The 16096-nt window shown below is 41.1% G+C and overlaps 1 protein-coding gene across 2 annotated transcripts in view; it reads left to right on the plus strand.

Annotated features, from left to right (window-relative positions):
• The window catches only part of nrp2a (neuropilin 2a), a 110405-nt gene that overhangs the window by 40149 nt on the left and 54160 nt on the right, over positions 1-16096 (plus strand). For both annotated transcript variants that reach the window (XM_017714024.2, XM_017714022.2), the window contains exons 4-7: positions 7225-7455; positions 12895-13050; positions 13494-13663; positions 15401-15556. In XM_017714024.2, coding sequence (XP_017569513.1) covers positions 7225-7455; positions 12895-13050; positions 13494-13663; positions 15401-15556 — 713 coding nt within the window. The remainder of the gene's footprint in view (positions 1-7224; positions 7456-12894; positions 13051-13493; positions 13664-15400; positions 15557-16096) is intronic.

A 16096-nucleotide genomic window follows, 5' to 3' on the forward strand; every position in this document is an offset into this window, starting at 1 on the left:
GGATGGACGCTAGATTACATTCACAGCTTCATGTATTTCATCCATGTGCCTGGATACACAAGAAGAGGAACCGGCATTCCACCCCACACCTAATGCCTAGTGTTGAACTACACAGCTCTGTTTTATAGTTTAGTGTCCTAGACCACATAAACAATGCTTGAGCAGGTTGAGAGAAGTTTTTGTCGCTCCAGCACTGAAGTAATGCAAAATTTGAACTTGGCCGATCAACTACACCGAATTCCTTTCAGCAACCTCACCTAGACTTGCGTATGCGGTTTGTGAAACTAAAGAAACAAACTTCAGACAACAAACTTGTCTTGGCTGATTGACTGTATTTGAAATACAGGGGAAATTCTGACGTCTGACAATCTGCACCACCACATTTTAAGTTTGCATCAGCAGCCTTTCTTCCACCAGATCTTGTTGCTCACTTGCAGGCATGATCACGTACTCTAGGGATGTCAGAAGTGTGCCATGTTCTACTCTGCTATATGTGTCACGCTCTCTTCTGGGTCAGGCACCCATCCTGGGAGCATGTGCTTTCCAGCCATTCACTTGGCAGAAGTTGGGAGTGAGTCTCAGAACTTTTATTACTTAGTCTCTACTAAATTAAGACGTACACACTGCTAACTGTTTTAATGACATCCAATTAACTTTGCAGACCTCGACATAAGAATCAAATAAGTAGTTCTCTTCACTGTGTCGATTAATTTCGGGATGGGTCATTGTGTCATCCATCATATGCTTGAGCTAAGGTGTTCTCTACATTAATTTCTTAAGCATGCTGCACTACAGAATAGCCCATATTATTTGGAGGAATTGAAGTGTTGTTCTTTGTCTTTGGTGGTGGTGTTGTTATTGTTGTTGAGGCAACGATCCATGGAACATCCATGGAGAAGTCCTGGCCAAGGCGGCGGGGCAGTCCAGAAAGTAGAGGTGAAAAACTCGGCAGACCTTTTCTGTCCCACTGACGGATAAAGGAAAGGAAACGAGGCTGTGGGATGCACTACACTAGGGATGCAACAGTTAGTCAGCAAAGGTGTGGATTGTGAAAAAGCTGATATTGAGATTCATCGAGGAGTCATTAGATACTCTCGTAAAAGAAAAGTAGTTTCTTTGCTTGATGAACCTTCGTAAAATTTAAAGAACATCCACAAAATGTACAAGAACTTTAAATTGGTAAAGCACCTTTGCCTTAAGAGTTCTTCACACCCATGAAACTCTCTGTCAGGCATTGGGCCTCATACACCAAGTGTTCTTAAGAAGAAATTTCTTCTTAAAACCCACTTAAGATTCTGATGTTCATCAATGTTTTCTTCTTAGGGATTTGTTCTCAGGTAAGAACGGGATCTACGCACGCTCCAGAGCAGAGTACTTTGGTTTAAGAACACATCATGAGTCTGACGTAGACTTTTTTAGGACCTTTATCAAGAACGAATTTGAGAAAAACTAAGGAAGATATTGGTGAATGAGGCCCAGTGTTCTTTAGGAAACCGTAAGTGGTCCTTTTAGGCTCTTTTAAGCTCAAAGAACCCATTGTGGCACCTTTTTAAAGACTGTACTCTATTGTAGTGTCAATGGTTATTGTCTAGAACGATGCAAATGGCTTTTATTGATTTCCTGCACATTAAAGAAGTTGACGTACAGCACTCGCTTACATGAGGCCGCATAACACGTTTCTACCCAGTAACAAACCCTTCCTTTGCCACCCCTCCCACATACCCAACTGTCACTCTCGGTGACGGGGAGAGGAAGGGAAGCCCAAGGAGGGAAAGGAAACTGTTTTTAGTGTGTTCACAAACGCGAACTAATAAGCGGTTACGAGGCACTCATGCATAGGGCCCCCCTGCTGGGTGTGTGTGTCTGTCTCACGGCGGCAGCACGCATGGCAAGGTCAAAGAGTGGGAGGCGAAGGGGGAGATGGGGTAATGGAAGAAGGCTCTGACAGGACGGCCCACTTCTGGAGGGGATCACGGTCAGGCACGGGTCTGACCCAGTAATAACAAAAAGAAATAAGGGAAAAGTCTTGGTGACAGTCGTCAGTCATGCATCCACACATCCACACAGTTATAATGTCTAGTTTTATATATATATATTAAGATTAAGTGACCCTTATTAGTCCCACAACGGGGAAATTTCACCTCCGCATTTAACCCATCTGGGCAGTGAAACACCACATACACACTAGGGGGCAGTGAGCACACTTGCCCGGAGCGGTGGGCAGCCCAAATCTACAGCGCCCGGGGAGCAGTTGGAGGTTAGGTGTCTTGCTCAATGGCACCTCAGCCATGTGCTGTCGGCTCTGGGGATTGAACCGGCGACCTTCCGGTCACGAGGCTGGATCCCTAACCTCCAGCCCATGACTGCCCATATGTACTGTTGGAGCAAAACCTTGTATCTCCATTTTTGTCGTTTTTCAGTTTCTGACACAATTTGAAAATGTTTTCTGGCCTTTAAACTGTGTGTAAATTTCATGATGAACGGACAAACACAAACAGCCCAAATTGACTTGAAATAACCTCTGGTTCCATTGACTTACATTAAAAGTGAAGTAGGTTTTTTCTTTCTCCTGTAAAGTTACCATTTTGGAGATACAAGGTTTTGTTCTGACGGTACATGTTTGTAGTAATAATAATGTAATTATGTCCTATTTGTAAAATATATATACACACAAGATGTATAATATACACAAAAGATGGCTCTTAGTCTTATTATTGTTATTGGAGAATGTGCTGCAGATGATTCTATACAGAACCTTTTTGAGCAGCACCAAAAAAGGTCATTGTTACAAGCTTGATGTCATAACAACATAAGAGCCTTTCGTGCTACTATACAGACCCATTTCCAGAAAGGTTCTATATAGAACCATGAGTGACGTATTCACCGTCAATCTGAAGAACACTTTTATAATGCGGAGAACCCTTTATAGACATATGTTTGTTGATCCTGACATTGTATACTAGATCTTTGTTTCCCTCATTTCCCTACAAGGTCAGGAACAGTTTTGTCCTGAAAATGTAAGGAAAACAAGAATATGTGCAGACACGCAGACTCTCCCTCACACTGCTTTAAGCCCTCTGTCTCATAGTTACTGTATATATGTTGAGGGAAAACAGTGATGCCCTCACACGGTGCTGCGTGAGTCATGTGGAGGGTTTCTTGCTGATGTTTAGCAGCTGGAAGATTGTTATGCATTCCTCCAGCACGGATTGTGCCGTAGAGCTGCTGCTGATACCTGCCTCCACACACGCTTGTGCGGTGCTATTAATATCGCTGTTTGTGGGTGCAGAAAGCGAACATGGAGAATACTGTTAAATAAGGAGAGTGTGGGCTCGCGGTTCTGTGTGTGGATAAGTACGCGTGGGTGAGTGGGGTATGGGTTTACAGCATAGTGCGGCTCTGCTAGCGTCCTTTTCGGGATGAATCTAGTGCTCTTATTCCTGCGGATGTGCAGTGTGGAAGCTTTGAGTGGTTCTTTACCTTCAGTATGGAATGGAGGTCAGGTACAAGTGACCTGGTCACTGCTAAAAGCATATAGAAAGTGACCTCTTTGTGTAGATAGCTTTGAGAATGACCCTTGAATGAATGCCTTACTCATTCTTTGGCCCTGGCCGACTCACCCTCCTGCAGAGAAAACTTGTTCTGTAGAGAGACAGGGTGCTACTGGTGTCAGAAGTGGAATGTTTTTATCATTGTAATCTAGACCACCAGCGCTGGTACTTAGGAAACATCACAAATTTAGTCATACAGGATAGAAGAACCTTAATTAACCTTTCAGTGTTTGGTTCTTTAGAGAGTAAAAGAGATTTGTGACCATGATGAACCTTTTCAAAGTTTAAAGAGACCACCACGTAGTGTACAGCTTTTAGGAAGAACCGTCAAATTGGTGAAGAACCTTTACATTAGGTGGAGGTTCTTTAAACTTTAGCAAGTTTCCTTGCTCATACATCCAGCTGTTGAACTATCCATTGATTTGGTTTCAGTGGATGGTTCTTTAGAGAACCATTTTGGTAAATGTGATGTCTGAGAGGGCAACCACATATTTGGTTCTAGGAAGAACCCTTGAATTGGTAAAGAACCTTTGTGTGATGTCTTTAAAAGTCTTCAAACCTTTAAAAGGTAAATGTACCTTGTTCTATAGGGAACCAAATGTGGTTCTTCTATGGTTCTTCAAAGAACCCTTCGTGGCACCTTTTTGTTGTTTTTTAAGGATCGCCTCTTTCTGAGGTAACAGTCGGTGACGTAGAGTCAGAGATTGTGTGAGACATGTTTGCATAAAGCTAATTGATGCTCTATAAGCTTCCATTACTTGGTAGCTACATTCGCATCACAGCTCAAGTGCAAAACCAGGGCGAATTTGTCCGACATGCATTTCACTGATCTTAGACTTTAGACTAAAATCCCGTAGCTTTGAATGACCTCTTAGTTACAAAGTTTATTGTATTAAATCAAATGATTGAACGTTCATAACAATCATAACACTTTCAAAACTTTACCAAGGTTTTTGAGCAGAACTCAAAATCAGTAGTCAGTGCCTGAGCTATGAAACAGCTGGACACAAATGTATTAAAACAGACTTTCAGATATTGGTACACAGTTACTTACCCACCATGTGGTCATGATGGACAGGGATGCAGTCACATTTCCTGCTCTAAATTGCAGGGGAGTGGCTAAAATAAGGCCCCGCCTACAGACAAGAACTCTTTTTTTTTCCAGTAATGACACTTCAGTTCAAAAGGCGTCAAAAAGATCTAAAAAAAACCCCAAAATACAATAGAAATGCTCTAGAAATGACCATTTTGTATATTCATGTTTGGTATTGGCTCTGTTAGTAGTTAGATTCTAGCAGTAAATATCTAAGGTCTGAATACTTAATGGTCTCATAATCTTGTGATCAGGTTTATAAGATGGGCAGAATGGTCCATAAAAGCTTTGCAGACTACATTTATACAACTGTTCAATAGGCGTGAGTGATTCTTGCTCATGTGTGGACGTCGTGAACATGGGCCAAAAAGTTCAAATAAATGGGAAAGTGTTCTTGTTCTACAGTTTAAATCAAAAAAAGGAATGAAAGAGTGTCAGATAGAGAGAGAGAGAGAGAGAGAGAGAGAGAGAGAGAGAGAGAGAGCTGACCCTGCTTGGTCATGGAGAGCCATGCCGCTCACTCATTGATGTGCACGTCCATAAACGTCTTCACAATGACTCAGGACCTAGGCCACGTCTCCAGGTGAGAGCAAAGCACGATGGGAAGTTTTCGGCGGCCCGCGCAGCTGCCAGAGCTCAAGGTGAGCAACTCGGCAGGCATAAATCTGCATAGTAGATGAGCCACGGGCTCCTGCCGCCTCCCACTTAGGCTTGTTTGTTTTGTTGTTTATCTCTCCCTCTTGATCTCTCGTTCCCTCTCATTAAGCTCGCCTGTTTCCTCCTCTTGCTCCCGCCTCTCTCTCTCGCCCATTAAGTTCAGTTGTTTTCCCTCTCTCCCCGTTCCACTCTGCATTCGGCAGGCACAATACAGTAAAGCTATGGGGTGGCAATGCGGGTCCAAGCACTCACAGGCTTTCTCAGACTGCTCCTTTCGCACCTTTTCCAGTTCCCCAGAGCACCTGCGAAACACATGCAAACAATAGTAGACTGTATCAAAAAAGACAGCCCAGATGTTTGCCGAGAAAATGATGAAATGTTTATGAAGAGCTGCAGGAGCTTGTTTAGGCTACAGCGTATTGTAAAGCTTTTAAATATTCAGCATATGGCTGAGTGGCTCAGAAGACATTGTGTCTAGCACATGTTTCGCATTTTGCTATGAAGAAATGCGCAACAGACTAAAATATGTAAGCAAGAAGTGGCTTTTTGAAGTCATTGGCGAATGTTTGGCCATACTTTTACTGCATAGTAAGTATTTAAAACTACGGCATGTGCGTACAGGGTGGACTGTACTATCGTTATGGCACGTTTTACATTTTAGATTCTGTTTTTCTCCGAAATTCTGAAATTCAGCAAATAAATAGAAATTGTAGAACATTCTGCAAAGATATTCCACATCTAGCTTTATTCCCTGTAAAGTATGTTAACTTATTTTCACTTTGCAAACCTATAAAACATGGAATTTGACCAGAAGTATATAAATTGCTTCATACAGCTATATATATCATAAAATAGGCTACATTTAAGTAAGTTTGCCAGAAACCAGTCAAGCATATTTAATGACATTTAATTCAACTTCAGGAGGTTTTTCATTGCAGTGAAAACGGCTTAGTGTTGTATGTTGAATAAGAAACGTCTTCTCTCTCTTTATTGACAACAGTTCCTTACATTGAGCAGATTGAGTAATTGAGTTGATGTAACCATCTGAATGGAACTCATTAGAAGGACAGTATTACTGCAAACAGTTACCTTATATATACGGAAAATGAGAAACGTCAGCATTTGAATCTTCCTCCATCACATACCTGTTTCAGATGGGAATATCATATATATATATATTAGTATGTATATATGTAATATATATACATTAGTACAGCTTAGGAGCTGCTCTGAAACTACCATACTGACATGGCTGTCACCTTTTAGAAGACTATGATTTTAAATATAGTTTAGAAAGTCAGATACTTGGATTTGACTGGGTCTCTATAGAGTCAAAGAATTCTAAAAGAAGCCTAAATGTGTAGCAATTATCATTTTTATATATTTATATATTATGAAATAAGTTTTAAATAGTTTGAAGTGATTTTATTTAGTGAAATTGTCTTACGCTGTTGGTAGATATGTGTGCTTGCTTCAAGCATTGTATCTAGCAATGCAATGAGACGCATTGATTACATAAAACTACACAAAACCAGTAAAAATATTTAGGAATAAGTTGAAAATGTTATAATATTCTTACAACAGTTTCTTAATAAGAAATATTAGATACATAGTGAAGCCAGCATATCATTTACTCACCTCAGCAACACATCTGGTGTGACTCGGCCTTCGGTCAGACCCCTTTGAACCCATGTTAGTCATATTACTGTTCGTTTTCTCTAGAAACAGTAACATTTTCACTTTTTAATTCATAAAGTTAATGTTGCTTCCAGACCTTTTGTCTGTAATGCATGTTCTTCTAAATGAACCGTGAAGAACAACATGAAAGATCATTGCATTTTACTTGCATGTGCTCTCCAGAGGTTTGCATCATTAGCATTTTCATCATTTTTTCCGTTTTCCTCTTTATTTTGTGCACGGCAGGTTCGGAGCACTGTTTCCGGAACTTCACTGCTCCAACCGGCGTGATCGAGTCGCCCGACTTCCCTGACAAGTACCCTCACAACCTGGAATGCTCCTACATCATCATCACCCCTCCTCAGACTGAGGTCACCCTCACCTTCAAAACCTTCGACCTGGAGAACGACCCCTTGCTGATGGCCGAGGGCGACTGCAAATACGATTGGCTGGAAGTGTGGGACGGCCTGCCCCAGGGTGAGTGCTTCTAGATAACTAGCGCTGTGTAAGTGATGATGGATTAGGTGGGGCAGATGGTGCTGAACATGTGGTTCCTTTGGTTCAAAGGGGCGGGAAGGTGTTGCTAGTTGGTTGGACGAGAAATGGCCAGAGCCCACCGGCCAGGACCCAAGGTTTTATTATAACCTAGGAACAGCTTAGCCAGTTTGCACTGAAGTCATTGCACAAACTTAAAAATGATGGTTCTTTAAGGGTTCTTTAGTGAAGAAAATGGTTCTCTATAGAACCACGAACACTCAAAGAATGATTAAAAGGTTCTTTGCATCATGAAAGGGTTCTTCACATTGTGTTTTGTATGGTTCCATATAGAACCTTTTTAAAAAGGATCAACGTTTTGTGGTCTATAATTTAACACAGCCCAATTGACAGTTTAAGTGCAAATACACCGTTGCGTAAATGCATAGTTAGTATAATATTGCATTGCAAGAAATTACAAAATATAAAACAAAACATAAACAAAACAAGACTGTATGCACTAACTTTCCATCAAAAATATCCTGGTAACACTTTATTTGAAGGCTACCTACATAAGGGCTTCATAACACATTCATAAGCACTGAATAATGTGTTTATGAAGCACTACTTGAACATTTATTAAGTGCTTATGTCGGTTCTCGCAACCTGACATAAGATGTTTTATGAAATAAATGACATTGTACTGACATAATAAGAATAAACGTTGAACATATTTACAGCACTAAACATTTAAAACACTATACATAGTTGCATCAATCATCTTATCCATGCCATGGAGGGAAGAGGGGGTGGTTTCCAGGCCTATTTCACCTGATATTAATACAATGTCGCCTTAAGAATGCTGACATAAATAGTTATGTATAGTGTTTTAAATGTTTAGTGCTGTAAATATGTTCAAGGTTTATTCTTATTATGTCAGTACAATGTCAATTATTTCATAAAACATGTCAGGTTGCGAGAACCGACATAAGCACTTAATAAATGTTCAAGTAGTGCTTCATAAACACATTATTCAGCGCTTATGAATGTGTTATGAAGCCCTTATGTAGGTAGCCTTCAAATAAAGGGTTACCAATGTCCCTTGTGCTACCTGTGAATGTGACACTTTCAACTCTCTCCATTTGAGCCTTGTGAAGAAACGCTATCAAGTTACAGCATGAGATTTGTCAGCCTAAGCTTCGTAAGGATTAAGGAACTTCTCCCGCTATCTAGCTGATTTCCGTACAGTTGCCAAAAGCTGAGAAATTGTAACGTTTTTTTTTTTTTTTTTGCTTGAAATATCAAGCTGTTTCTCCAACTGAATTTTATCTCGCTCCTCATATGTAGTGCATCATCAGCAGTCTTCTGAGTGGGTGTGAAGTGCTCCTTTTAACTCAAGGTCGCGAGCATGCCAGCCCGCTATTGAGCTCTTCCTCCTTCTCAAGAGCACGTGTTGACACCTTCGAAAGGGCCCGAGGCTTCCACCACGACTTATTTCCTGTTTTCTCCACCTCATCGTCTGTCGCGATCCCCTTTCAAGCCCTTTCTCGCTCCCTCTTCAGACCATCCTTATCTGAGAAGGCTCTTCCTTCCTTTTTGAGAAGTGGAGTGATTGTTTTATCTGTCCTGTGGAAGGCAGAAGATAAGGACGGGAAGATGTTCCTGCTGAAATTGGTGTCTGCCGAGGCAAGCATGTGGGCGTTCCAGCGGTTATAACATTTGGGACTTTTACAGGTGTTGGTTTTATTTATGGGATGTCATAGATGTGTAAAGGGGGAGGTCACAGGAACGGTTGCGTTCTATGTTAACCTTGATGAGTGAGCCATTCTAACTGACAAACAGTTTGCAGAAATGCTTGTGTGAGGCAAACCGGTGACCGGTTTCCACCCACTTGCTAGGTCTTGTGAGTCAGATCTACCAAGTTGGGAAGATGAAGGTTAGCATCTGCTTCCTCTAAGACATGTCCAACGTCATTGGACAGCTTAAGATGATTGGAGAACTACGTGTAGCCTCTTGCTGTGGTTGATACAGCTCATGAATTCTTCGTTGCATGGAGGGAAATCAGAGGTGTCATATTAAAATCCTTTTAAAAGCTGGATTAAGACAAGGTCACAGTCACAGCTTGGTTTAGCCTGCACTACTGTCACCGTTGAACTTGGAAAACTCGGAAAGTTTTTTCGTAATTATAATTTAACACATTGAAACTTTTGACAGGCCTTTTTTTATAGAATTATGTGTTTTCATAAGTGACATAGTTTCACAAAAAAGTATATTTGCATTTCCATTTCTGACTTTTTGTTTTAATAGCAGGATATGACAAAATGTTGCAAAGTGTAACACAAGATCAATGGAAAATGGAAAATAATTGGAAGTGCAGACTTGAATCTGACCATAAATCAACGATCCTGATTTGTAAGTAATTAGGCGATTACTTCATTACATTTAAATAGTACAGCAACCTTAAACATCAGTGTGTAAATAGTTTATAATAGTAATCTTTTAAGAAGGTTTCTAACTCATAGTTGGTTTAGTTTGGAAACTTTTAATGAGTGTAGAACCTTTACATTTAGGTTTTTAAAGCTTTAAAAGGGTTCTTCACACCCAAACATCTCATTTACAAAATAGGTCTTCAAAGCAGTGATTTTCAAACTAGTCCTGAGGTTTTTTTTTCGACAGCCCGTGTTTTTGCTCTACCCACCTCCCAACAAAGGGACAGAGCAAAATTGTGGACTGTGTGGGGGGGGTCTCTGAGAACCACTGCTTTTAAGAGCCATCCATTGGTCTTAAAGGTAATCAAAAGTGGTTCTGTTATGGCTTCGCTCCCAACAAGCCATTATTTTTAGTAGTCTACATGCACCACCTCGGTTTTCTTTATCTCAAAGCTTAGACTTCAGTGGTTCAAATTTTACAACATGAATCAAAATGGGCACCATGCACCCTTTAATCGACCACCTAAAATACCAAACAGACACAGACACAAGCGATAAGCCTGTGAGGTAAAGGGGCTAGAAATCAAAAGCTCTAGCAGTCAGAAGTTGTGAAAGAAATCACAGAAAAGCCCCCCTAATCCAGGGTGCTGGGTTGGATTGAGGACAAAGGATCACACCCTGTCTGGTCAGCCACTCTCCAGAGTGGGTAATATCCAGTCTCTGTCGTGACAAACAGCTTTCAGTCTGTTCTGGAGTCAGCAGAAGCTTCTAAGCCGTGATATTTTTACAGCGGGCAAATCAACGTCAACCTTGTCCTTGTCTGCTGGGCATCATTAACTGATGTTGTCTTTGATAACCTATAATATATTAGTGTGATCTGACTTTGCATTTTGAATGGGGCTACCATCAGTATTAGCCAGACTTCTCAGCTGAGCATTTTTTAATGAGCCTGCGGTGCTCATTCTGTCATTAACAAGTGGTTGTAATAGCTCATGCAAAATAGCTCATGCTAAAGCTTCAGCCTCAAGGCTCTCAAGCACCCTGTACTGTAGCGTCAGCACAGAAGATGTGGGACCAGAAAACCTTGGAATTGAAGTGGCTGCTGAAAGGACTGCTCTCGCCAGCCAAACTGGAAGGGGGCAGTGATTTTACGTAGAATTTGCATAAACAGTGAGGTAAAGTTTTAGTAGCTAGACTCATTAGCTAACTTTAGTGACCCACATACTTGACTACTAGTGCACAAAAGCAGTGCCAAAATAGGTTAATTACAGCAAGAAGGATGGTTTTAGCCCAGTAAGGAGGCTACGAAAAGGCTGCAAGTGAACCATTTACATAAAACACACTTAGCACAGTATGTTAAGACAGTGGCAGCGCTATAACTAGGGTCCAGTAGGCCATGGCCATCCCATTATCATTGGCCCATCCAAAATCAGTGCTCAGATTTAATTTCAGTATAAAAACCCTGTGAACAAATAAACTGAAGCAAAATTCACTGCCCAAAAATCCCATTTCAACCAATCTCGATAACTGTGAGGGCTCGCTGAGCTTTGCTCCATCCTGAATCCTGGGGTTAGGTGTCTTGCTCAAGGACACCTCAGTCATGTGCTGTCTGGGGATTGAACCGGCAACCTGTGGTCACAGGGCCAGTTCCCTAACCTTCAGCCCACGACTGCCTCAGCTTTGAGGCAGAAAAGAAAAAAAAAAAGTCAAAATGTAGAACTGCCATTCCCTTTTGGACTTCGATGTTATGTGAAATCACCTAAGAGGTCTATTGATGTTATTTCAGCTCCATCCATATTCAAGAAGGGTGCCCAGGGAATTCTTCTTGTACCGACTCAAGAGATGCTTATGTAAAAACGAATGCTTTCACTTTGCTTTTCATGCGTGATACAGTGGAGTGTTCGGGGCAGCATGTACACTAGCTGAACCTTCATATTCTGAAATATGAGCCAGTAAGATATCTATAGTTAATAAAGCAGGATCTTTTATATTGTAAATATGGGTGATTTTCTTAGTATAAAATTTCTTTTATATCACATTGATAATGTTATATTGATATGTCTAGTTCTCACGTAGTTACAGTGTTACACTGATATATCACATTGATATCTTACGTTACTTGACTTACTTAGATACTTTAGCCATGTGCCCCTCCAACCCCCAGTCGTTTGAACCCACCACTTCCCCCTGCCCACAGGAGCCAAATTCAAGTTCAGCCCACCCATGACTTTGTACTGCCCAGCCAAAACACCAGTCCTAGTGCTGCTACTGCATTAAGGGTCTTGTTACCTTGTCAACTGTTCACCTCCATAATGTGCTTATAAAACATCACCTCCTTACAGTATCTTTATTTAGTTCTACCAAATGAAAGAATACATTTATTTAGCCTCATATGTAGGCTCAGAGATGGAGTGCTGATCTTGGATCAGTTCATAGTAAGTTGATTTAAAGCAGATCTTTAAACCGTGCTCTGCCTATGCAGTGCTTTATGAACACCAGACGGACTAATACAGTCAGACTTTATGTCCAAATCAATAAATCATCTGTTACTGTATTAACCTAATGTTTAACTCTTTGATTTTTCAGTCTTTTATGTGGAAGGTAGCTTTTACAAGTTCACTGCAGAGCCTTAAGTGTTCGATTTAAAGCCATGAATTACTTTCTGAGGAGCTGAACTGCTCCTTTCTTCCCTCGACAGGCTAATAATCAGGGATTAACAGTTGAGGATTTTTCAAGTCCCCCTAGAAACTCATGAAGCAGATGGGAGCAAGAAGACAGAGAAGTTTTGAAACATTTCGAGCATTTAAGGTTAGAGGTTCTCAAAATGGTCCTCAAGGCACATATTTGCTCCAACACATAGGAAGCAAAGTATGAAACATCTGAGGACTCCTGAGGGCCAGTTGGAGAACTCTAGGCTCTAGGGCATCACCATTATAAGCAGAAGGATCTCTGCAGACGCTTGATGTTGTTCATGATTGTGATCTCAGTGTTCTTGCTTGACTTTCTCCGACAGTGGCACCACTGATTGGACGATACTGTGGCACAAAGATCCCTCCGGAGATCGTGTCCTCAACTGGGCTCCTCTCCTTGTCCTTCCACACCGACATGGCCGTGGCCAAAGATGGCTTTTCTGCTCGCTATAACATGACCCGCAAGGAAGTTAGCGACAGTAAGCATGATAAAGATTTTCATTTCTAGAGTCATTTATTGTTTATTAATGGACTGTCTTATTAGAGCTGCCAGCAAGGCAAGTTAAATGTAATCTGAGAGAGGCTGAGTAGCTCTGTCCTCCCTATCTCTTCATCTATCCGTCATTTATAAGCCTTTATCTGTCTGTCTTGCTTTATCTACATCTCTTTCGCATTTTCTCATCTTTCACTCGATGGATCTGCAAGCAAACCTTCCCCTTCCTCCCTCTCTGTCTGTCTGTTTACATTGTTTCTCATCATTCAATAGTAACTCAATCTCGTCCTCACCGTTCCACTCCCACCAGTTGTTAGAAAGCTCTGAATAAGCTATGTTTCCTTAGTCACTGCTTTTGTTGTTACAGATTGAGCAAGGTATTTTGAAAAGTCTCCCATTACCTTCTTGCTCTCGCTTCATCTCCCCCAGCATTCCACTGCAGTACCACCTTTGGCATGGAGTCGGGGAAGATTTCTGATGAGCAGATCACGGCATCCTCTTCCTTCTACGACGGCCGCTGGCAGCCTCGGCTGGCCCGCCTCAACAACGAGGACAATGCCTGGACCCCCGCAGAAGACAGCAACAAAGAGTACATTCAGGTAGGGTTCTGTCCCAGCGGTTATCAGCAGCTCTTGACTCAGGACCCACATTGGTGTTGCGTCATACACAGCCCAAAGCATTGCTTTCCTTCTGAATGCCAGATAATGATGATACCTCACCACGCAAAAGCGTGTGCTGTTGTTCAGAATCACTGTTTAAAAGTTTGGAATCACTTTTTTGAAGAATATAAAAGCAGTTACTTATAAAGTGAGTCTAATATGATACTGATGGTCTACAGCTTTCAAATAATTTGTAGGAAGCTATAAAAATTACGACATTTTAATGATGGAGCTGACAGAATAATGGAGTATAATGTAGAGACTGAACTTCCAATAAAATAAATAAAATGAAACAGAATGCCTCATATTCAAAAAGCGGTGACCAAATTGTGTTTGGATGGTTTTCCTGAAAGCATCTTAACACAAAGATAATTCATAAATGGTAGAGTGAGCATCACACTTATGATCTACCAGTTAAGAGATCTTAATACTAAGATGCTTTCGGGAAAACGGGAAAATATGACAATATGGCTTGGTATTATGGTTGTAGGGAAAAACTATAATGTGGAGGTTTTTTAGACTTCAAAAAATGTCTTCACACTTGCACATCTCATTTACAAAAAGAGCTGTCCACTGAAAGGTTCTTTGGAAGACCATAAGTGGTTCTCTTTGGCATAGCTACAAAGAAACCTCTTTGGCAGTTCTGTTGTAAACAATGTATTTAGTATCATATTTTTGGTTTAAGGTTTTGCTGGCAAAAGCAACCTGACTGCTTTGAGAGACTACTTTGTGTCTAAGTGCCTGGTGTTTTTCTATTAAGCTAACTTAATTTTGACTTCTTGGTCTACGACTGTTTAGCAATGGGCTTTCAATGACAGGTCTCATACCCAAGTTTTAAACAAGGTTGCCTTTCAAAATGACAGCACAGTTTGGAAAAGGAAAGCTCTTTGAACTTATAAAAATCAAACGTTTGACTTTTTGATAGAGAGTAAGGAGACCTACGACCCTCTCTGTAGCTGCTCTTGACACTATTGTGGGCTGCGACCCAAGAACCACTACACATTCTCACCTCCGCACACAATAAACCCTCGTAGGAGTACTCAATCTCACCCCTTGGTAGACACCACGCTCCATGAGCGCTGTGTTTGTTGTCTCAGCGGGGAGTGATGATGCGTGCAGGGCCTAGTATGATGGTAACCGCCTCATGATGGATGAGGCCACTCCTCAGGAATCCATGGTTAGCAATCTTCTCCTATGCCATCGATTTAAGATCCCCTGCTACCCTCGTGCTTTCTTTCACCATCGTCTCCAGAATGGCGATTATGTTCAAGCCTGGAAACTCTTGTCTTGTGTTTTTTGATGGATCAGAGGCTGAATCACCTTGTGCTAAGGTTATTCTCCTTCAAGATACCCTGACAATAAATCATCAATGAAACTTTATAATGAAAGCTGTAGTGGGTTTGCTGGCATGAGCTTGAAGAACAGATTCTCTGTATGGACAAGAATAGCTTCGAACCAAGTGAATTATGTCATTTCCTTGATTTGATATATAGCATACATAGAGGACCCTGAAGTGAATTTTTCATATTAACTTTGTTATATGATACTTTCTTATCTTCCTTCAGAGCAACCAGCTCCTTATATTAAGAAACATTCTATTTTGATTTCTGTTCTCCAAACCAAATGAAATCATACTGCTTTTTCTCTATCACTCCCTTATTTTCTTCTCTTTCATAGGTGGATCTGCACTTCCTCAAGGTTCTGACTGGTATTGCCACTCAGGGAGCCATATCAAAAGAGACACAGAAGTCTTACTATGTCACCACTTACAAGCTGGAGGTCAGCACCAATGGAGAAGACTGGATGATTTACCGCCATGGCAAGAACCACAAGGTAGGGAAAACAAACAACTTGGTTATCTTCCTACCAGACATTATGTGGCTTTGTGGGACCTGAAGAACCACTCAGATCACGGTAAAAACCATGAAAGCCAAAGAAATTCAAAGCCACAGGCTTTGAGGGAAACCAGGAACCTCTCATCAACACCTAAGAATTGCTGAGGATGATGTGGAGAAGATACTTTGGGGTTTCATTATGAAATGAATAATCTTTCTGGGTAGATGTTTACAGAATTGTGAATATACTGTGAGAATTTTTGTTTATGACTTTTTGTAGTTGTGTTTTGCCTCATTTAGAAGGTGTTTTCCTTTGAACACTGTGTTTGTCCAGAATGTCCAGAACGCGTAATAGTTTTCAGTGAAATTTACCCATATTTACAAAGACTGACAAAATGAATTGAGATAAGGGGCTAGAAATGCCCCAGAGGAAGTAAAGCCACTGGACTTAATTGCCATGGGCCACTGGTGGGGGGAGTTATAATGACTTTTGGGAGTGGTGACCTCGGTCCCATGTGACCCCCTCATTGATCCTTGG

Source organism: Pygocentrus nattereri, chromosome 12 (assembly GCF_015220715.1).
Source record: "Pygocentrus nattereri isolate fPygNat1 chromosome 12, fPygNat1.pri, whole genome shotgun sequence".
Classification (NCBI taxonomy): Eukaryota; Metazoa; Chordata; class Actinopteri; order Characiformes; family Serrasalmidae; genus Pygocentrus; species Pygocentrus nattereri.